This window comes from Nilaparvata lugens, chromosome X (genome assembly GCF_014356525.2).
Source record: "Nilaparvata lugens isolate BPH chromosome X, ASM1435652v1, whole genome shotgun sequence".
NCBI lineage: Eukaryota > Metazoa > Arthropoda > Insecta > Hemiptera > Delphacidae > Nilaparvata > Nilaparvata lugens.
Genome location: NC_052518.1, coordinates 1,466,188 through 1,491,431, shown reverse-complemented (window position 1 = coordinate 1,491,431; position 25,244 = coordinate 1,466,188). Strand labels below are relative to the sequence as shown.

Genomic DNA, 25,244 nt, shown 5'->3' with positions numbered 1-25,244 from the left:
ACGTATATACAATTTTTTTTGAAATTTTGAATTTCAAGGATAATATAAAAGGAAAAAGGAGCCTCCTTCATACGCCAATATTAAAGTAAAAATCAGACTATAGAGTTATTCATCATAAATCAGCTGTCGAGTTGATAATAAATTGCAGGCCATGACGCATGCAATTCAATATCTCAATGTAACTTGGTAGAAAATCAGCTGCTGTTTAGACTATAAAGTGCATGCCTCATTGAATGCAATTTTTATTCACTATTGATTGCGTGCAATAATGCATGCAATTAATAACTAAAATAACATAGTATTGTCTCTCGAACTTTCTCTGCTTTGAACTCTGTCCTGTTGCCAGTATGTCTTGATGGAGATTAGCTTTTGATGTTAGCATTTTTGATACACCAACCCCAACAGCCATTAGCCTTTTCACACCGATATCTCACCGACACGACATACAGACAGGATTTACACTGATGCACAGTATAAGAGGAGGCTGCGGTTTATAACTGCGCGGGGTCTACTGTTCACAGAACTACTTTTTCATATCATATACAGTTCAATAATTATTTTGTTAGTCTATATTATGTAAATTCATCTATAATTTTGCTGTATTGAAAGCTATTGTATATAAGTGTGTAAGCCAGTATATATTGTAATCTACATAAATAAAGTACTCAATCAATCAATCAATCAACTACTAGTTGTTAAAAAAACGATCTCACAACGTTGCAAAACTTGAAAAGGATAGCTCTATCTTCTATGTCCAATGATAGACGAGGATAGCACACTAATGCTAATCAAATTCTGCCATTATAACGTAGACCACACTATAATCATGAACTAAACAATTGTGCTAAATTTAAACCTCTTTGCCTAGTCACTCTGATAAATGAGAAACTTTTGAATTTTAAGGGAGTTGACAATCGTCTACTCATGATAAGCCTACATTTGAATAATTCAGTATCAATGACTCAAGGTAAAATCTTTTCAAGGTAAATCTCAATTAAGCATGAATGCTGACAAAATTCTTTATCCAAATTATCCATTTGGTTTTATTAGATACTCTTTATTAGTTTATTTTATTGTTTCATTATTAGTTTTATTAGTTTCTCTTTATTGGTTATTGTCTAATCGTTCTCATGACCATATTTGGAGTACTTGGTCGTGTCGTGTCTCGGCCAATCACAGTAGAGCTCATCCTCCATTGGTCAACAGCTACTGGCCAATCGTGGGGCTTCACCCTCACTACTAATTCTGCTGCTCAATGTTTGAACCGGTTGCACAACAGCCGGTTAAATTTTAACCGTGATTAATTTCACGAGAACCAATCAGAGAAGCCGTCTTTTCAAAAACGCCTTCTCTGATTGGTTTTCATGATATTAATCACGGTTAAAATTTAACCGGCTGTTATGCAACTGGGCCTCAGTTCATCGATAATGATGTCACAGCGGGAAGTAGTATCTCGAATATTGTTTCGAGAATAAAGGATTTGAAAATATAAAATCGATCTCATTTAATATGGATATTCACCAAAACTAGACAGGAAGTTTTGGTAGCCGAAATTTCCAAATGAAAAATTTCAAGTTGATCAGTTGAGTAGATCAGACGTGATGATGCGTCATTCGTATATTCTATCCCGTTCATGTTAACCAATTCTTTCCTTTATCATATTAATAGATGGGGTTAAAGAAATGAGACGGGGCCGCCGAAAACAATGGATGGACAGGTAGAAATTCTACTGACCCTTCAGTGGTCACCTATTGTTATTGAATATCGACATTTTCGTGGTATATTGTTAAGGTTTCCACTCCGAGCAATATATTGGTGGACCAGTGTACACCAGTATATTCTATTGGTGCAGTATATACTGCACTGGAGTATACTGTACCAGTACAGTGTACACCAGTGGACCAGTGTACAGTGTAGTTACTTTCAGCTGTAAACCATATAGTGATTGGATAAACACACACATTACTATCGATGACAAGTACAAATTTAGTCGAACGTACGTGGTGTGTAAAGCCCACATCGATTTTTGAACGTATAATTGTTTGCCGTCCTTATAAATTCTCTGAGATTGAATGGGACTTGACAAACACATGATACACATCATGTTTGCCAAGTTGTGTTCAATCTAATTGAAAGGACGCCAAGAAATCGTACGTTCAATAAGTATCGAATTGTATGTAACTCAAGTTAGTCTGTATATAGCTTGTGAGCAAGTTGAGTTTCATCAAATGAACCATTGGAAATAATACAATAATTACAAGCACTTGATCACAGATTTACATTCTATAATTATTGCAGAAAATACAAGTAACAGATGTAAGGACAAAGTAATAGATACGTTGGTGCTACCAGCTAGAATTGCCTTCAAGAAAGCACACAGGGCCACTAATAATGAGAGTAATGAAGCGGAATCAGTGGACAATAAAGTATGCTAGTCGAGAGTTGAGGATGCACCTTTTTGGAACAATAGCCCAGTGCACAGGTCTCCTTTCTTTTACTCAATAGATGTCCGGGAATCTGCAACTTGTGCCCAGCGGTCAGAATGTGTTTGGGCACTCACAGATTGAACGTAACAAAGTGAACGTCCGTGACGTCATCGCGAGTGATGCCATTTCGCTCTCACTAGCAGCCGACATTACGTTCCCCGACTGAAGGAGCGAAATTCAAATTCACTACAGTATCCTAAGGAAGCTTCAAGCGAAACACTACTGTATTATGACAACATATTAGCCAAGTTAATGAGATACATATTTCCATCCTATAAATTACATTCTAATTGATATTGAAAGATTGGGCTAGAACCATGATTGCACCAACAATCATTCATTAAGATACAGTCATCTTGAATGAATAATCTCTGTCAAATAGATTCTAGCAAACAAATCGTCTCAATCATTCATTCTAATGTTTTGACTTTCCATTTCTGAATTTTGTTTCAATGACAAAGACAATGTGGGTGATAGATAAAGATACATTTTTTGAATACCTAAAACCTCCAAACACTAATAACTTTGAACCTCCGTCACTCATAGCGTAGTAAACATATCAACACTGTTCATTTTCTCACTCATGGTGACAGCCTGAAAGAGTCAATAAAATATGTGCTATGTGCTAAAAAGTTGATGGGGTGGTGTGGTTTTCACAAACCGGGGGATTCCCGGTCGTCAACCTTTTCAACATACTGTCAGAGCTGGAAATTCGATGTATTCATGATTTCAAGATTCGTCACAAGTCGAACTAAATCAATGGAACACTTTTGGAGTCCAATAGGAAAGGAATGATCATTTTAATGAAGCAGATATTTATCGGAAAGTTTATATACTGTTATCACTTCCAGAGAAAGTGAGAGAGAGAGATTGATTGATTGAGTACTTTATTTATGTAGATTACAATATATACTGGCTTATACACTTATATACAATAGCTCACAATACAGCAACATTATAGATGAATTTACATAATATATACTGAGAAAATAATTATTGAACTGTATATGATATGAAAAAGCAATTTGTAATATAATAACTGTAGATAATTATATTGTTATGCATCTACATAAATTGGCGGAGATTTGGACATATCAATGTCCATTCTTCGGAAAGAATATTAAAAATATCCTCCCCACTAACTCTCTACCAGAAACCAGAGAGAGGGACAGACAAATAATGTGACTGGAGTGATGACGTCACGACGTAAACAGTGTACGTGTGTATCGGAGCCATGTAGCACTCCCATTTGACCGCTGGGCGCTAGTTGTGTATGTCCTATGAGAAATGTCTAAGAAGCTGACCATTTCTCTCAAAAGAAAGAAATAACGCTGTGAAAAAATATATCTGTTCTTGAATTTGAATGTCTGAATCAAACTAAGGACATTGTTCTTACTTATTAATTTATACCATGACCTGCAGTATTCGAAATCACTGTACTGTGTGAAGTCAATAGCATGTACGAAACAACATTATGTTGCCAGCATACAACACAAACCATCCATGTTCTCCAACAACCGGATAAATATGGTAGGTCATGCATACTTTATAAAAGTATTGTTCTTACTTTTTGATTGTATTACTACAGTGCCTACTATAATGATTTTGCCAAAAATACCAAAATTATATGTTATTCACCTCTAGCTTTACATGTTTCACTCTTTCTTTCTCTCAGACTTCCATTCATTTGATGTCAAATAATGATCTTTATTGTAACATCCCAACATTGCTTGTTATTCAAGCCGATGACATGAAATTAATGCGCTCTCGACTGTAATGTTAAATCCAAGATGTGACAGACTTGTTTCTGCTAAACTGTGGTGGGTTGAGTCAGATATTCTAGTCATAAGTTATAGTAAAACCATATAGAAAATAAAGCATAGTTAACTATGCCATCTTTTGTCTATGGTAGAATTGAAAGTATTTGCATCTTTTGAATTAGAATGATATCTTGAATCTTGGAACAGTTTCGTACATTGTGTAGTATTACTTCAAGGAGTGAGCAAGCTGGCTTGTGAAAGTTATAGTATCGGTTGCATAGAATGATCTTTATAAGTTCCTTGTTGAAAGAAGTTTTTATAGTGTAGATGAATGTTTATGTGAATATCATATATGATATCATATAGGCCATATCTATATTTTTATTATGTTAAATATTGAAGATTTTTTTTTGTACATAACAATGTTCTATTGTATAGTTGTGATTCATAATGACTGTACTGTATTGAACAAATACAGAATACTAGTAGTTCTGTGAACAGTAGACCTCGCGCTCAGTAAGTTACATTGACCTGTTGCTATGTTTTCTCAAAAATAATAAATAATTTATCAATTTAAAATGCCTAGAAAAAATCCTAAATAAACATAGAGCTTTCTGTCCTATCGTACCATGACGTGTCGTCCCGGAATGTGAGTGTGAGCGCTGTTATCAGGTCTGGCTGCAACTGTCTACAACGTTGATGGAAAGATACATTTTCAAGATGTTCGATGTTTTTGAACGGGTAGTATTATAGTCAACTGTCTACTAACGTTGATGGAAAGATACAATTTCAAAACGTTCGATGTTTTTGAACGGGTAGTATTATAATCCACTTAACAGCTGCTTTATATGAATAATTTTATAGTCTGATTTTTACTCTAATATTGGCGTATGAAGGATACTCCTTTTTCCTTTTATATTATCCTTGAAATGCGAAATTTCCAAAAAACCTTGTGTATACGTCGACGCGCAATTCAAAAAGGAACATACCTGTCAAATTTCAAGAAAATCTATTACCGCGTTTCGCCGTAAATGCGCAACATAAAAAGATATAAACATTTAAACAAAAGAGAAATGCCAAACCGTCGACTTGAATCTTAGACCTCACTTCGCTCGGTCAATTATTATCATTATTATTACATAACAGCCGGTTGAATTGATTGGTTTTCGTGAAACTAATCACGGTTAAAATTTGACCGGCTGTTGTGCAACTGGGTCATACTGTTTTATATGGAATTGGAGCTCTTCAAGGTACTTACTTCACTGAGCTCTAACCGTCACATGGAATCTGTCATATCCAATAGGGTATCAAACTATATTGAACAAAAAATCTATTGATTATTCAATAGGCTTTGATTATGAGTTCGGATCGGTTTGAAGACTTGAGCACAGGTAGCTTGAATCTTTGTCTGATGATGCCATTTTCCAGGATAGAGATTGATTGGTTATGGGTTTTCATAGAGTCAATTCCACTATGTGTTTGAAAATAACTTATGAGTTTGAAAACAGCTTCCCAGTTGATTGCAACTCATCAAAACTGCCTCCCATCTCCCATCATTATGATTGTTATGAAATGATCACATTCCGTTGTGATCGTCAATGAAATAAATAAATTATCATTCCTAATCACAAAGCCTGGAGCTTGATGTACATCCAAATTCCTGACAATTCATTAATTGGATCGGTCTGAAGAGAAAGGGAACATGTCAAAAATCAGAATTTTTCAGGGGAGAGAAAAAACTGAATACAGATAAAAGTATAGATAATTTCAAGATTGTTTTTTGCCATTAGGGTGCAAACTCTTTTAAGACAACAATTTTAATCCAGTATAATAAGCACTTCTTCTACTCATTATGATATTATAAATTATCACTCTTTAATTTTTACAATAAACACTTCAACCGAAAGCAATCTAACCTCAAAGCAACGCATGAATCAAAGGTAACCTAACAATAGCATAAAAATCACAACTGACAAACAGATTATTTTCGGATCCTATGAAGAATAGAGTTATTGTTGAACACGTCAATCCCGCTGTGCTTATATTCGGGCAGCCAGGATATAATACGCCAGGAGCTAACAATCACTGAATTTAGTGGTTTTGTGCATAACGTATCGCAGAAATATTCTAATGCATATTGGTGGAGGAACATACAATGAAAGATACAGGAGATATGAACCTAACAGAACAATATTCTGTTCAAATTATTCGTTTTTTATCACCCAATCGTTATAATTTTGGTATTATTAGTTATCGAGGTATAAAATATGTTATTCTTCAAGGGTGATGGGAGTCAAATTTAATGATTGGTGCAAGTAAAATAATTGAATCGGTCTGAAAAGAAACATGTCAAAAATCAGAATTTTTCAGGGGAAAGAAAAAACTGAATACAGATAAAAGTATTGATAATTTCAAGATTGTTTTTCGTCATTAGGGTGCAAACTCTTTTAAGACAACAATTTTAATCCAGTAGTCGGCACGTTGTATTGCGTCACACACGCACACACGCACACTCTCCACCGCCCGACGTGATTGCCATCTATAGTTAGGTCCACGTTATAATGGCAGTATTTGATTAACATTGGTGATGCTATCCTTGTCTATCATTCCACAACGCAGATCGCGCTATCCTCTTCCAGCGACGCAATGTCGCCACATCGTATTTTGACAATGTAGAAATATAGGTAATCAAATAGCAATATATTTCAAATGTGTTTTGGATATCTATTATTTAGTCATTAGAAAATAAATCAGATTAGATTAGATTTTTATCATGTCCTGAACATCCACAATAGTGGATAGAGGATGGGTCGACATTCAACTTATATAGGTAAAAAACACATAATAAAATGTTTAAACAGGAAAACCAGTCATATAGATCACTCAGACTAGTACTCCTGCTTTAGCCTACTTAATCACATACAGGACATAGTGCTAAATTTGAGCCTTTTCTCTTCATTTGTTCTCGATAAAGCTGAGAAATCGCTAAAAAAACGCTGAAAAAACGCAGATTTTGAGCGTATCTTGAGAAATTTTTCCAAATCCGTTCTTAGTGGCCTCTTAAGGGCCAACTGAACATACCTACCAAATTTGAACGTTTTTGGTCCGGTAGATTTTTAGTTCTGCGAGTGAGTGACTCAGTCAGTCAGTAAGTGCCATTTCGCTTTTATATAATTAGCAAAATCTTCAACTTTTATTATGGAAATTTATTGAATAAATTTTCTTGCCGAATAAAATATAATTCATTATTTTAAACAAGAATAAACAGTAAATATTACATCAGATATACCGGTATAGCTGTCCTCGGCAACGCTGTTATTCAATCTTTCTCCGCTGCCATAATAACGTGGACCTCTCTATAGGTGGTGTGTTGTTGCAGAGGGGGGATTTGGGGGGTCCCCCCCTGCCACCATCCAGATGTCACGACGTGATGCATTCCTAGCTCCGCAGCACGAATTAATGCGACTAATTGCAGGGGGCCCAGAGGCCCCTGTACCCCACGCCCCAGGCCCGTTACATCTGGCCATCGCTCCCAGTCAACTGAAGGAGTCCTCCAGTCGTCAAGTGGTGAGTATTGGACACAGTAGGCTTCCGGCCCTCGCATTTCCCGCTAGATAGGTGTCTTTTCTTTTCAGAAGCGGCTTACCGATGTAGGAGGATGCTTAGTCATTATTGAATGAATACTGATGTAGTAATAGTTAAATATCGGGGGACCGAGCTCTGCTCTGGAGTGTAAAAGCATAGAAAATTTGTAACGAAAGATTGAATTTACAGTTTATATTTATTTATTCATTTTATTTATTTATCTATTCATTTCATTGACAATTACAAATCATAATTACAATATAATATGATTTGGAGAAGAAAACAGGCATAGCCCAAAACTTTCTTCTCCCAAATTTTTACAAATAAATTTTCAAAAAAGAATGAGGTTATAATTTCACTTTTCACTTCAAAAAGTCCAATTTCTACTTCAAAGCTAATGACTAAACTAAAAATTTTAAATTTTGATATTTGAAAACTAATTAAAAACAAAAATATTTCACTCGAATCTCTAAAAATTGGAAATTTTTGAGTAATTTGCAAAATGTTGAGCCAGAAAAGAAGCACAACTTCACTACTAGCACAGCTGTTCAATTTTCTCAGTCATACAATTATTTTCACAGTTATATGAGGAGGCACAACAGGCTTATGCCCAAAACTGTCCCTTTTCAAATTTATACTACAGTCCAAATCAAAATCTAGGTTTAGCTACTATCACTCATCAAAATAACAATTTATTCACACTTCAAAAGACAAACACATCATCAATTACAAATAGATATACTATGAATTCGATTTAGAATGATATACTATGTTTCCTACAATATTTGTTAATATACTATGTACTATTCTACACTAACAGCATCTAGTTACTATTTTGGGCTTTCTGAAGTAAACATGTTTTCTAAAGAAAAGAGAAATAGACGAAAATAAGTTTTTCTTGCTATATTTTTCTTCTCGTGAGATCATCTGGATGATCCCACATATGCACTCGTTTACTCTCTCCCATTACGGTATCGAGAGACGACAAAATTTCCAGCTGTTTTTCCAAGCACGTATTTATCCTTTTAATGTCCTTCAGCGAGTTATCCCAGGGTTGAGACCTATTGCAATCGAATTTTCATATCATAAACCTACTTTGTTCCAAATTTCGTGAGAATCGTTAGAGCCGTTTTCGAGATCCGGTCACATACAGATATATAAACATCCAAACATATAAACAGAAATTGGTCGTTTAATAGTATAGGATACCATAGAAAAAAGTTTGCATAAGAACACAATAGCATAAGAGAAAAGGTAGCAGAAGAGATAACGCACTTCTACAGTGAGGTAGAATTGGAACGAAATCAATGCATTATATTACAAACAATAATAAACTGTATTGAAATACACAGTCGGGACCAATTGTTATATAGTGAGGTTCACGTTACTGGAGAAATATAGGAGAACTACGTTGCCGATCCTCTGTCTTGCCAATGCCTTCTACAGACGGTAGCTGATACAGGTTTATTAATGTAATATTAACTGGTCATTCTCGTTTAAAATAATCAATTATCCTATTATATTAAGCGAGCAATTTCTGTTTGTTTACTTTTTCATATCTGGTTATTTATCTTCAACGGATCTCGAAAACGGCTCCAACGATTTTCACGAAATTCGGAACATAGTAGGCTTATGATAAAAAATTCGATTGCACTGGGTCTCATCCATGGGAAAACTCGCTGAAGGACATGAAAAGGATAACAACTATTCATCCTTGGAAAAACAGATGATAATTTTGTCGTCTGTCGAAACAGAAGATGCGTGTGTGGGATAGAAACAGAATTATTTCCAGCTGTGGTATCAAACAGTCTCCTGAATAATATTAGAAAGTAGCAGGTAACCCGTGCTTCGCGAAGGTTTATTTTAAAACTTGACAAATTGAAAACTTTAGGTAAAGAAATCTTGAAGAATTGAAAATAGGCCTATAACCATCATCGGTTAATTAAGAATCTATATGCAAAATTTCAAGTTAATCAGTCCAGTAGTTGAGACGTGATGATGCGTCAACATAATTTGCCTATCCCGTACGTGTATAAGCCAGTTCTTTCCTTTATTATAGTATAGATAATCTTCCTCGAAATAAACTAATTAATTTTTTATTAATTTTCTCGTCTTTGATGTAAGGAGCTGTTGGCATAGCTTCACTATCGTCAGTTCTTTCAACTCAAATAAATTTCCTATATTTTTGATCTAGCTAATAAGTATGTAAATGAATAGAGAGACATGAGAAAACTGAACTAGAAACTGATTTGCTTTCAACTGGAAACTGGTTTTCCTCAACTGAAAACTGATTTAATTTTGATTAGCTTGTCTAAATTCAACATCGTGAATATAATCAATAGACCTACGTCTTCTAAAATAACATAAATTCCTAGTTTATATATATTTTGGACTCAAAATTTGACAAAACTTTTTTTTCTTTTTTTTTCTATTGATCAACACTATAGCCATCTAGTCTAAAGACTAATGAGCTAATTTTTTCTATCCTAAATTACTACTTGAAAAATTGAACAGTGAATTTCTCATTAGAAACTCTTCCTGCTATTGTTTAATTAATATGTACACTTATTGACTGCACTATAGAAGCTAGATTCACTCAATCACTGCTCTGCTCTTTCACTGGACACTACTTGAACAAGCACTACACTAGTTCAAACGGTTTCCTCCTTTTGAGCCTCCGCACCAACCCTCCATTGTCTAGCAGCTGGATCGCCTCGACGTTGTCATGTTGGTGCAATCGCCCCTCGTGCCTCTCCGCATGCCTCTGGATCTCTGTGGACACCAGATCGACGTGAAGGTCTCTATGAAGATCGCTGTTCCTGACATACCAAGGAGCATCCACAATGTTCCTTAGCACTTTGTTTTGAAAACGTTGAATGACATTGATGTTGCTGTCTTTGGTACACCCCCAAAGTTGTATACCATACGTCCATACTGGCTTTAATATCTGTTTGTACAGAAGTACTTTGTTTCGGATTGAAAGGACAGAGTTTCTTCCGATCAGCCAATACAGCTTCTTATATTTGATTCCAAGCTCTTTTCTCTTCTTCTTGACATGGGCCTTCCAGCGAAGCTTTGCGTCCAAGGTCATACCTAGATACTTGGCATCATTAGCATATGGTACAACTTGGTTGTTGATAGTTATTGGTATGGGCAGGTCCTTCTTATTGGTAAAATTGATGTGAATCGACTTTGTTTCATTCAATTTCATTCTCCACTTTCTAGTCCAATCTTGAATTTTGTTGATGGACAAAACTTATGAAGTGTAAACATAACCTATTTTTGGACAATTTCTACCCAAATTTGGGAAAGGAACAGTTTTAGGCTTGAATCCTGTTGTTCCTTTCTGAATCATTCATAGTTGAGATTGATATTGTGTCTATCAATATATAAATAAATACCCCTACAGAGACACACTTACTTTATGCTAACACAGTAGACACACTGGGGTGTTGAACACCCCAATTTAATTTTGCATTTTTCTTTGAAAAATATGAAAAAACCAAGTTCTTAGACCATACTTCATCATTCATCTCAATCAAAAGTAAAGCACTGCTTATCAATATTTATACTAATTTCAGAAGTACGTATGCTCTGCCTAAGTGTTGGAGCTCCTAATCCGGTTTGAGCAAATGGCTTGATCATTGCCAATGACAACTTCATCAAAAACTCACGTCTCTTCATTTTATTGTTTTGAATCTCAAGTTTTAGAGAATCATAGCATCTATTCCAATCTGATCCATCATCTCATACCACATTCGTAGTGACAATACAAGAAAATCTTTGTAATAAAAGTGTTTGATAAAAGTCCTACTACGTAAAACACACCAAACGAAGAACAAGATGAGCTGGTGACCTTGTAGAATGCTATTACCATAGAAAAACAATAGTGTAAGTAGATATCCCATGGTATAGGGAATTTATGTCACAACTTTTACTGTTATCTCAAGCCGATTACTGTCGATTATTGTCAATTTTTACTGTTTTGTTGGGGTGATAGTGTAAGGATGGCACAATTTGAGAGACTACCAGCATCACACAGCTGCATAGGAAAGAACTACGTGAACTATTGGCTTGGGATAACAGTAAAAGTTGCGACACAAACGCCCTATACCATGGGATATCTACTTATGCTATCGTTTCTCTATGCTATTACTGACTGGAAGTGGTGGAGAGTAGTTGACAATACTACAAAACCAATTTAGACTGAGCATAAATTCCCATCTGTTTGATATTGTCAACTGCAGGACAGAAAAAAAAACCCTGGGGTGTGAAACACCCCAGTGTGTCTTTAGGGATACAAATCTGACAATCTACTGAACTACAACAATGACTGCAATAAATTGAAACCTCCTTAACATAAATGGAAATCTCATACGAGTTTCTGACCTAATCTATCCCGTTCGGATTCATTCATAAAGTTCCAGCTTTTTCCGGTTCTGTACAATACCGTTCACAAGTTATGCATGATGGTCATAAATCAGACGGTACTTCTCAATGCCATTACACTCAGACAATAACACACCGTAGAATCTGCTGTTCAAAATTCACTCAAGCATTAGACCCAGTAGAAAGAACAGGAGAACTTTTCCAATGACTAGAGATAGGCTAATGAAGAAGAGTTTGTTTGTGGGTTGAGGACGGTCTTCGGCATCCTTACTATATCATTATTACTATATACATTCAGTATCTACACTATATCATTATTACTGTGTACATTCGGAATCTCCACTAAATCATTATTACTATATACATTCAGCATCTACACTATATCATTATTACTGTATACATTCTGCATCTACAGTATATGATCATTACTAAACATGTTGTATTTATACTTGAGATATTCGGAGATTCGTTATCTTGCCGCAACAAATTTTACCGTCCTTGTAATATCGTATACCACGTATAGTAATAGCCTTTCTCTACCATTTCTTTGTCTGTTTGTTTCTTTGAACAATGACTTGAATTATTACTGCACACTTAATGAACATTGGCATGTAAAATTGATGTTGTACTGACGGACATTGATTGAGTTTGTTTCATTTCAAATCTACATTTCATAGAAGGTCTTTATGATTTTTTACATCTTGGCCAATATACTCAGGAAGCTTTCCAAGAGGACAGTTGGTTCAGTCAGTGATATATTAAGGCTGTGCAAAGGCTAAAAAAAACTTTCTACTCGTGATATTTTTCTAAGTTTTTCGATTTGTATATCATCAAGCTATCAAAATGAAAAAGTTTTCTCAGGAAAATATTTTTTTCCGGTCATTACGTTTTGAGATATGAGCGAGTGGAATTTGAATTTTTGGGACAGAATATTTCAAATTCGGTACGATATAAATCCATGAGATTTAGAGGATGGATTCTTCATGGTATTGTTGATCTAGTAAAACAAAAAAATTTGGAAAAGTTATTCAATTTACAAAATAACTCAACTAAAAGTTATTTTTGGTTATTTTTAGTAAATTGAATAACTATCTTAAAACTTGATATTTTCAGAAAATTTTTGTTTTACTAGATCAACAATACCATGAATCTAGAGAATCTATCCTCTAAATCTCATGGATTTATCTCTTACCGAATTTAAAATGTTCTGTCCCGAAAATTTAAACTTTAGGCGCCCATATGTCAAAAAGTGAAAATCAGAAAAAAATGTTTTTCTAAGAAAACTTTTTCATTTTGATAGCTTAATGATATACAAATCGAAAAACTTTGAAAAATATCACGAGTAAAAAGTTTATTTTTAGCCTTTGCACAGCCTTAATCATTCCAATTGCATCTCATATTTTAAATCTTCAATCTCGCAGTTTTCCAAGTGAACAGTTCTGTAATCTATTAATCATTTCAATTGAATTTCATATTTTAAATCTTCAATCTCACAGTTTTCTGAAGTGAACAGTTCAGTGATCTATTTCATTTCATTTATTTATCGTCACATTACATCAATTTTTGAGTAACACTCATTTGACTGGTGACATGTCAATACTAGAACAAAATTATATTTAAAAGACTTAGTTCTAACTTCTTGAAATTAAAATAAATAAATACACTCTATGATGTATCTCATCAAATTCACATAGAAATGAAAGTCACAAAAAGTTAAGTTACACTCTACAGCCCCTTTTCACAAATTAAAATTCGGCAGCAGAGTATAGGGCTTTCTCTACTAGCATTTTTCTGACTCTTAGTTTGAAACTCTATTAATCTTTTCTAAAATCTCATATTTTAAATACTCAATCTCGAAATTTCCCAAGTGAACAAGTTCAGTGATTTATGGACATTTCAAGAGCTTCTCATATTTTAAACTAGCAGGTAACCCGTGCTCCGCAAGGGTCTATTTTAAAGCTTGACAAACTGAAAACTTGACCGAGTGAAATCTTGAAGAGTTTGAAATAGGGCTAGAACCATCCTCGGTTAATTAAGAATCTATATGCAAAATTCCACGTTAATCAGTCCAGTAGTTTAGACGTGATGATGTGTCAAACATAATTCATCCCAAACGTGTATGAGCCAGTGTTCCTCGCTTTATTATAGTATAGATAAGTTCTTCAACTTGGTGCTAACCTGATAAAGTGACAGAACTCAAATCTTGTTCAGAAACCTTCCTCAACTGGCAAAATTGGACTGATTTTTAGTTGCCAATTTCAACCATCTGTTTCGAAGAGGTAGTAGTCTCTAGATTCAATCAATCAATCAATTTATTAAAAAACACAAAATAGATTATAGATCTATATTAACATAAATGGTATGTATTCATGTCCCATGAATAAAATTTGAACATTAATTCTGAAAAATCTAGAAGGATAATTGAAATTTATGTTTCGAGGTGAACGGGATTGATATTTTTAGAATCTATGTGCAAAATTTTGAGATCTAAATCATTCCCGTTTCTCCGGAATGCAATCCACAAGTTGGCAAAACTAAATACTTGCATGTAGGTCCAACACCTGGAACAAGAGTTCCAAGGAATTTAGTTATAGACAGGAATGAAATAGAGGGGAGTAGCATCATTCAAGGAAATGAGTGAGACCATCTGTGAGAGGATCCAAGCTGGAAATAGAGCATTCTACGCAAATGTAAGCTTATTCAGGAGCGGTCTGATTAGCAAAGAGGCGAAAATAAAATTCTACCTCAGCTTAGTAGGCACTGTAGTGACCTATGGCTCGGAAACATGGACAATGTCAAAGAAACATCAAAACAAAATCCATGTCTTCGAAAGAAAAGTACTGCGGAAAATTTATGGCCCAGTCCGACAGGGGTTGGTATGGAATCCGTTTCAACAAGGAATTGGTAGACCTGAGGTGAGGACAGACCATGGTTCGATTTATAAAGGCTTAAAGAATCAGATAGTTGGGTCATGTGGTGAGGATGACTGCGGGCAGAATCCCTGAAATTGTGATGTGAGAAAGGCGGAGACACAGAAGGAGACCCAGGAAAAGATGGCTGGATGAGGTGCTGAGTGATGTTAGGAGTTTGGGATTGAGGGGATGGAGAGGCATAGTAAACTATAGAGATGCATGGAGGTTGATAGTTGTGGAGGCCAAGGATGTAACGTCATACAAGAAGAAGAATCAACAAGTTGACATGTTATGATGCGAACAAACGAACAGACACAACCCTACTCTCTCTTATTGATTTAAAATTGAAAAAAGAGATTTTTCAAAAATGATAACTTACCGAACTCTGCTCACTGCCATCGTGTGAAAGCCGGTCATGAGTGTTGTTGAGGTCTCTGGGACCGAGGTCTTCATCGGTGGGCCCCGAAGGATCCAATTTGAAGGTTTCGAGCAGTAACTGGGGCGACGTCTGTTCCTCCCCCGTCGCGGTGCCCCCCGCAGCAGTCAGGGGTTCCGTGACGGCGACTGCCTCCGCTCCCGCTCCGGTCCCCATTTCCGCCGTGGTCATGTCTAGGTGTGCTCGAACTCCGCTCCCCGCCTGAAACATTCGGAAAATAAAGGAACATTAATGGGAGTCAAAATCAATAAAAAAAATCTGGTGTGGTACACTCACTTGCTCATTGAACTGTAAGCCCCATTCTTAAACGAGAATAATTTAATTAAACGGGAATAACATAATGACGATTGGCGGCAACATATTTGAAACTACGATCAGACTTCTGTATATGTGTATATATAATTGTTTTCAGAGTACTTTTTCCTTTGTGTAAATTGTGAAATTCGATGATTTTTTTGAAAGTCGTCAAAACAGCTGTTCTATAGATGAGATATCTCGTCTATGAGTTCTTTTTATGAACTGCTCTACCTACCTAGCTCATGCACGAGAAGGAGGTTACAAAGTCTATTTCTCAAGGATGGGGTGGACCCCCCATTATTTTCACAGGGAAAGGACTCATGCCTGTTGATAGAGCTGATAAATAACTATACAGGGTATGAATTTGAAAAAAATCGGTCAAGTCATTTTTGAGAAAATCGTGAAAAACATGGTTTTTTAGTAATTATCTGCCATTTTTCCCATGAATGTTACGGAGCTCCTGCAATTTTCCCAGGAATGAGACTCATGTCAGTTGATAGGGCTTATAAATAGTTATCCATGGTATAAATTTGAAGAAAATCGTTAGAGCCGTTTTCAAGGAAAACATGTAAAACATGGTTTTTTAGTAATTTTCCGCCATCTTGAATTGAATTTTATTGAATTTCTTATTGTCGGATCCTCATGGTATAAGGAACTTAAGTTTAAAATTTCAAGTCAATCGGTTAATTAGGAATGGAGTTATCGTGTTCACAGACACACACACACACACACACACACACACACACACACACACACACACACACACACACACACACCACACACACACACATATACCAACACCCAAAAATCATGTTTTTGGACTCAGGGGACCTTGAAATGTATAGAAAAGATGAAATTAGGGCACCTTAATTTTTTTTGGAAAGCAATACTTTCCTTACCTATGGTAATAGGACAAGGAAAGTAAAAATTGGTCTTCAAAATTTAGTGAAGTGAACAACTACAAGACATCCTATGTCGGACTATATGTAAACTTATCTAAATTTGGGAGAGGAATAACACAAGGTTACCTTATTTTTTCTCTCCCTATCATTTTGATGATGTACTTATTGTGTGAATCAATAAAGTCAAATGAAATCAAATTGGATCATATCAATATGAAATAAGATCGATATGGAATCAGATCAATATCAAATCAGACCAGTATCAAATCAGATCTAAAATAGACAATCATTAATACGAGACAAAATCAAGAGAACGATTGATAGGAGTCACAATCATATCAAATCAAATCAGTATCATAAAATAGAGAACCATTCAAATTAGTGAACCATTACGGATTGTACAGAGTGAGTCATATGTATGGGAACCCTTCAATAAGTTGGAGACTGTTGTTGATATAATACTGTCACTTCCAGGATAAGTTATTGGTCAAATACTCTACCTTTTGACGTACAACTGAATTTCAACCCCTCATAAGGAGGTGACTTAGGGATTGCAACTCGAATATTTTAAAATATGAACACACATTGTGTGGTACATCATTTTAAAGACCTTCTCAAAATAAGAAAGATAACACCAATTAAAATGTTCTATGATACTTGTATTAAAAGTGGTGGCTGATTGAAGTTTTAGCTTTTGAGGAAATGAGGGGTTTTATCTCAAATATTTTTAATAATAACACCCATTGTGTGATACATCATTTTAAAGGTTTTTCTAAAACAAGAAAGATGAAATGTTCTATGATACTTTTATCCGAAATGGTGGCTGATTGAAGTTTTAGTCTTTAAAGAAATAAGTGATAAAGTTCAATCAGCCGCCATGTTGGATAAATGTATCACAGAACAGGATGACTCACTTGGGCATGATGTTGGGCATAAGACATTAGACAACAATATTGGACATAGTGTTAAATTGTTCACAAATAGAAATTTATTGTATGAAAGTAAAAACTGATTGTATGCAACATAACATTTTTTTTGAAAAGTTTAAACTATTTGATGATCGGATTTTATCAATTTTACTTTATAAACTTCCGATTCCACAAAAGCATTAGTCCAGTGGCTGAAATACCTATTTGTTTGGTTACCAGTAGACTAAATGTCACGGCCCTAATTGTCAAAACATTACTGTATCGCCGTTAGGTTAATAAATGAACCAGTTGTGATACAAGGAGTGTGGTGCTGCTTTATAAGTCGAATCCTCCATACCAATAATATAATATTATGATGATTACAGTTTTCATGTTCACATTGTTTCCAAGTGATTTTATATAGGCGTTTTGATGATGAATGGAACTGAAAACTGATCATAAGAAGAATCCATCTTATCCATAATAATATGATATGGTGATTTCAGTTATTACGCACAGCATTATGACGATGAATGTAACTAAAAACTTGTTAAGAGAACCTAATGGAGCTGGTGGAATGTAATGGTATGCTTGTTTCAGTAACTGAGAATATTCATTAACTGTAACATTTTCGTTCATGTCATTCATAGAAATATGATGCTTTTTTCCTCTTTATTTTCTTTGCAGGTTTATGAGACCTCACATTCCTACATTCAATATGATGATTATGATGATGATGGTATGCTATTATTGTACCTACTTGATGATACTACAATTTGCAAAAGTTTTCATTCTGTTTTTTCCGCTACATAAGCGTGGATAACGGGCGGTGATATGATATGATACGATGTTGCCGTTATCATGTGGTGCATTGTTGAGTGGAAGCCACGGAGCCAATAGCCAATACTGTTCATGTATTGTCCTCTTCGATCATTTTCCAGGAGTAACGCGCCGAAAGATTTTCGTACAATTTCCGAGGTCGAGATTTTCTCGCTTCAAAAAATGATATTACATGTTGAACCGCAAAGAGGAATATTACACTTACATTGCTATTTTTAAGCCTCAGATTACATTATGTGCAAGCACGAAGTAAAAGTAATCAATTCTTCTCTGTAGTTGTGGTACTAGAGATGAGGAGATAAATTCTGGAGATAGATTCTAAATTCTAGAATTTGTATAATGCTACTTTGACATTTATATGAATCACCATAAATTTAATGATGAATCTCCAAAAAAACTATGATTATTACAATTTTATTGAAAAAAAATGTATCGTAGAACTAGGTACAGTAGCTCTATTAAGTTTTGGAAAGATGTAGACGATATATCACTAACTTACTCTGGCGAGACGTAGCACCAAATAAAACATTTATTTACGAGAAAATTGATTGGATCAAGATGAAAGTTGTTCTTTAATGTTCCTCACATATCAGAAAAGTATATCCCAATACTATGTTTTCAATATGATGTCCAATCACTTTCAAATACCCCTGTATTACAGCTTTACTCCATCTGTTTAAAGTCCAGAACTAAGCTAAATCCCGAGCTCGGAAACCGGCCCTAATAGTGTTTCAATAATATCAGTAGCCCAAAAAATTAAAATGAGTAGGAAACTATCCAGTATTCAGTACATGTTATTAGTTTTACAAAAATGTTTCAAGGATGTACTTTTGTAAATGGTTACATAAGTAGTGTAGAGTATGGTAAGATGCGGTGACATTGACTTTGGCATTGGTGGGAAGTACAGTTGAAAGACACCGTTGATCGACAAGGATGGAACGATCCCGAAAACCGTTTGTTCGTCTCTGTCTATTGGCCGCCTATTGTCGATTCGGCGCTCCTTTTCCCAAATTGATTATGTCTCCTCCATCTCTCTTCTGCCGCCGATTCTTCTCTGAAAATGCAATTTTCCTCATCTTCTGCAGTGTCCGTCATGACTGTTTCCGGGTTCATATTCATGACTCCAATCATAACCTTATGAGTTTCCGGAACCCAAAAGCAGCAGGTACTCCGTAGATTGACAAGGGTAGAATGCTCGCCGTCGACTCTCATCTCCACTGACCTATCTTCCTTTTTTGGTCGACTATTCGATCAACGATTCCAAGGAGATGGTAACGGAAAAATCAACTATCAAGGAGCGTTTACATTACTAAAGTTTTCTTGACGTTCGTGTAAAATGGATCCATTTTGCAAACTTGGAGTCGAGTTTACAACAACAGAAACTTGAATTCACTAAACCAATGTGATTCCAAGGAGATGGTAACGGAAAAATCAACTATCAAGGAGCGTTTACATTACTAAAGTTTTCTTGACGTTCGTGTTAATGAATCTATTTTGCAAACTTGGAGTCGAGTTTACGAGAACTTGAAACCACTATACTAATGTAGAGCCTTCTTCAAGTTTTGTTGATTCATGTAGATTAATAATATTGAACACTGACTTCGGTTCGAAGTTTGACTTTTCGATTCTTTTTTTAATCTTGAAGGTTAAATCCAACTTACAAATTGGTAAATGAGATCAAGACAGTTGTCAGTCAATGTAGAATGTATATAAACAATTCCAAAGGAAAATGCAATGAAAATGAACTTTATTCTTCCTTTGAGTACAGTAATACAACAGTTAAATACAATAATCGTTTCAGAATTATACTAGCAGCAATTTTTCATAGACGTTGCCAGTTTACATTCATTCTATATATAAATTTCATAATATAGAGGTAAGAGCTGGTAAATAAAATAAATAACAATATTATTATCTGCAGCCATTGCGGTACAATGATAAGAATTTTTTAAGAAAATACTGTTTACAGAGTCAAAATTTAGAGTTAAAAATTGAATGTCAAATAACAAAACTAAAAAATTCAGAAGCATAGAAACAGTTAAAAATACAATTCAGAAAACTTATAGTGCACTTATATATTCATGAAGAGATTACAATGGGTTAAAACTACAATCTGACATGTTAAGATAAAACTCGAAGTAAACTGTCTAAATCATGTTATTGAAACAACCAAGGTTTTATTACTTTCGTGAAATTTGTAAGGGAGGTTTTCCTCCTGCCATCATTAGGTATAATGTTATACAGTTTCGGACCTAGATAAACAAATGATTTCGCAAAAAAACTGAAGTTTATTCTAGGTAGTCGTGATATGGAATCCTCTCTTCGTCTTTCAAAAAAGCAGGGTCTAAAAAACCCATCATTACCACTACGCAAAAAGAAAAAATTTTAATAGTTTAAAAGCAAATAAATGCCGAAGTGGGAAAATACCCTGTGATTGGAACAAAGGAAACGAAGGCTCTCTTCCATGTTTGAAAAGTATTATCCTAATAAAATGCTTCTGTAATTTTTGTAGTGGACTGAAATGTACTTTTGCTGCTCCACCCCAGCATACAATGCCATATTCTAATTTAGAATTTATTAGAGCAAAATATACGGTGCGGAGGATTTTTGTGTTACACAGGTCTCTTAAGTGATAAAATTTACATAAGTCTCTATTAATATTTTTCTGCAAGGTTGCTATGTGGGTGCTCCATTTAAGAGATGAATGAATAAAGATTCCAAGATATTTAATGACATCTACTCAGAATGCCACAAATGAGTGCAATGTTCCCAAATAAGAGTTGATCAACGTTGTCTTCAACTGTTTATAAAAGAGTTAATTGATATTATGTATGATACACCTGACGAATTGACAACGTCTATGATTGCTTGTCGGTGGGGGGGGGTGAGGATGTACTCAGCAATTTCAATCTCCATCGGACTATTTTCGTGGGCTTGACTATAATACTGGGATTCGAGTCAGCTGACGAGCCTAGTATTTGATTAAGAACTTCTCTGAGACTTGAACAATGGAAGCACTTGATTATTCAACTGAATTCTGGCAATAACTTGAACTAATGGACTAGTTCCTAGTCACTGGATTTTAGCTTTTATTCAATCGACCCATTATATCAGAGGAAACTTTTCAGAAGAAGTTTGTATCAGTAAAAATATGTGTAGCCGTGTGATCCATAATATGATTCTATTGATTCTATGATTCTATTGAGTATTAGAAGTAAATTATTTGTAAACGTGTAACCCATATGATTCTATTGGTTCAAACATGAATTTTATGATCATGCACCATAACCTGTTAAAAAAATCAATTACTGTCAGTTAGCGTAGCTAATGATAACAATTAGTTGTGAAAACGTTCGATTAGCGCAGGTAGAAGAAAGAATAATTTGCTAAGTATTGAAGTAACCGCAAACGTTGTCATGATAGTAATCTCTTTTCCTCCATTGCTATCTTCATCTCTTCATCTTTCTCCAGTCTCATTCTACAAGTGCTGTCGGAATGAGACGTGAGACATTAAATAAGAATTAATTTTTTCCGGAGACATTCCTTGATGGCCCGAGAGAGTTTTTCAGTAGCTGTGGGCGCCGCCTAGAAGATAATATTATGATATTCTGCGGTGTAATATACCGCAAGTCTTTCTACCAAAACTGTCTCTGCCATCTTTTGTTAGCCGGCTAATAGCCTTTGTTTTTTCCCCTGCTTGCCGCACCTAATGTCATCTTTAACTCGAATATTTTTCATAGTGTCGCGTGATAAGGCTGTAATTTTGTATTTTTCTGCAGCTTTCCTGTAACCTTAGACCTATCAATATGGATTTTTTCCATCTTATTTTCCCTCGTTGGTATTCTTTATTTTTCACAACAAGTGCATAATTAAAATGATAGGAAGAGGGGAAATAAAGTAACCTTGTGTTATTCCTCTCCCTAATTTGGATAAGCATTTGGATATCATAAGAATTTGCTTCTATAGTTCAAGTTTCAGTGAGGTTCTTAATCTAATTTGAAGTTCTTACCTAATTTGGATATCATTGTTGCATCAGATATTCATTTCAATGATTAATTGATCAATTACTAAACTAATTGAATCTAACACTCATTTTGTATGAAACTTGAAGAAAATTATTATTATTATTAAAAACACACAAAACAAAATAACAAAGAATTACAAAACAAATAAAATACAATAAAATGTTACAAATTTAAAAACCATGGGCTTTGTGGTTGAAGAAGAGAAAAAAAAGAGAGGAAGATACCTAGCCAAATATGGTTTCCCATGTAATTGGCAGGCAAAGAAGAGAAGAGAGAAGTGATGAGGAAAAAAGGGAAGAGAGAAATGGGGGGAAAGGAAGAAATAGGTACTCAAAATAAAGGTAAGCGAGTCTACTGAAAAATGAAAAAAACTAATGAAGAAACAATGCTGGAACAGAAATCTCGAGTCATATATCTAAATGGAAGAAGTAATTACTTTATGTCCAGTTTTTTGTATCCAGTTTAATTTTTCCAAGAGTAGAATTTTTAATATTGATTTTTCTCTGGCTGCAATATCCGATTAAAAATACTCTCCGGTTGAACTGTTAAAACGCATACAATAAACGGGGCTAGTTCTGATTATTTGAACTGTCTGGAAAAGTCCCGATTATGAGACAATAAACGTAAATGGTTTCAAATTTGAACTAAAATCACGCAAATTGATAAATTTAAAATCTTAATCCAGAACCAATCTTTATCATTGATTAAGAGAGGCAAAAATATTATGTCACGAGCTTTGTTCACATTTTATTGGACATTTTGAGAACAAATTGATTATGTCATGAGACATGTTCACATTTTCTTGAAAATTTTGAGAGCAAATTTATTACAATCAGAACTCGGAATGTGCATTATTGACTAGCAGGTAACCCGTGCTCCGTAAGGGTCCAATTAAAAACTTGACAAACTGAAAGCTTGACATACTTAAATCTTGAAGAATTCAGAATAGGCATTTAACCATCCTCGATAAATTAAGAATCTTTTCATCGAAATTTCAAGTTTATCAGTCCAATAGTTTAGACGTGATGATGCGTCATTCGTGTATTAGATGGAAGCAAATCTACAGACAAATTCTGTTGTACAATATTATAATGAATCATTATTGTCAGTGAACCCTAAAAAAAGTAATTGCCTTCAATTTGGTTTCAAACGTTATGTATTTGAACCATAGTGACTATTGTGGAGAATGTGACAGAGGCGAGTCTGTTGGGACTGATTGTGGATAAGGATCTCACATAGAATGCCCATACTGACAGACTGGCGAACAGAATCAGTAGCAGTTTATTTGTTCTGCGAAACATAGTCAAGTGTGTGCCCCCTGAGACAGGAAAAACGTTATATTTCGCACTCATTCATTCACATATTGCATATGGAATTGAGCTCTGGGGTAACACGTCTCTGCAGAACATAAATAAGATATTCATTCTGCAAAAGCGTGCTATTAGGTGTCTAGTGGGATTGGGGTTCAATCATCCTTGTCGAGATTATTTTAAAAGGCTGTGCATACTCACTGTACCTTGTATTTTTATTTTTAAAACTGTATTGTATGTGGTTAAGAATATGAGCAGTTTAACGACCAATGCACAGGTACATTCACACTTCACCAGAAACAGGAACAACTTTATCGTTCAGCCTCACAGGCCAACTCTTTTTGAGAAAAAAAAACTAGCTACATAGGGACAAAATTTCTAAACAAGTTGCATGCAAACATCTATATAATAATATAGATTTTAAGAGCATGACTTTCAAAAACGATCTTTAACGTTCCTTGTTGAAAGAAATTTTTATGTGACAATTATGTATGATATCATACAGGCTATATCTATATAAAGAGATTTTTTTGTACATGACAATGTTAAATTGTATAGTTGTGATTCATATGACTCTACTGTATTGAACAAATAAAAAATATAAAAATATATACTATTCCATTCCTATCCCGTACATGTATGAGCTAATTCTTTTCTTTATTATATTATAGATAGATTAAGAGTGGCTTGAAATATTATGCAATTATCTTTGTTCACATTTTCCAGGACACTGAGTGCAAATTAATTATAATCAGAATTCAGAACCTATCTTTATTATTTATTAGGAGAGGCAAAAATATTATGCAATTAGCTTCGTTCATATTTCAAAGGACATTTTGAGTGCACCATTCTTGTCAATCAAATACCAAGATTACTTTCTCTGCAATCTGATAAAAGCACATTAAACTCCACTTAACCTTGAAGATAATCTTTATCATGGAGGAATTTTTGTCCGTTTACAATGTCGCTACAACTCTAGGGCGATGTCGTGGGAGTGCGCATTGCACAAAACTCTCTTCATTTCACTCCAAATCCTCATCATTTCTATTATGATTTTTGTAATCTTTTCCGTGAATTAAGAAAGCGAATGTTGATGCCTTTCTGAAGACCGGAATTCCGGTTAGGTTTTCTTTGCTTTGACTGCACCTTGGATTAGTGGAAATGAATGCTTCTTTTGTATTTACTGCATCTTGGATTAGTAGAAATAATGAATTAGTTTCTTAGTTTCTTTTGTTTTTGAGTGAAAAAGGACTAAATTTCAAAAAAGTGGAATCATATCCTCATTTCGGATTTTCAAAATATTATCTAAATTTGGGAGAGAAATAGTACAAGGAGTATTCTTAGTTTTTCTCTTCCATTCAGTGTTTTCTTGTGAAAATTAGAATAATAATATT

At 34.7% G+C, this 25,244-nt stretch overlaps 1 protein-coding gene across 1 annotated transcript in view; it reads right to left on the bottom strand.

Annotated features, from left to right (window-relative positions):
* Positions 1-25,244, bottom strand: part of LOC111045067 — a 117,676-nt gene that overhangs the window by 28,346 nt on the left and 64,086 nt on the right. The window contains exon 3 of the mRNA XM_022330374.2: positions 15,512-15,769. Coding sequence (XP_022186066.2) covers positions 15,512-15,769 — 258 coding nt within the window. The remainder of the gene's footprint in view (positions 1-15,511; positions 15,770-25,244) is intronic.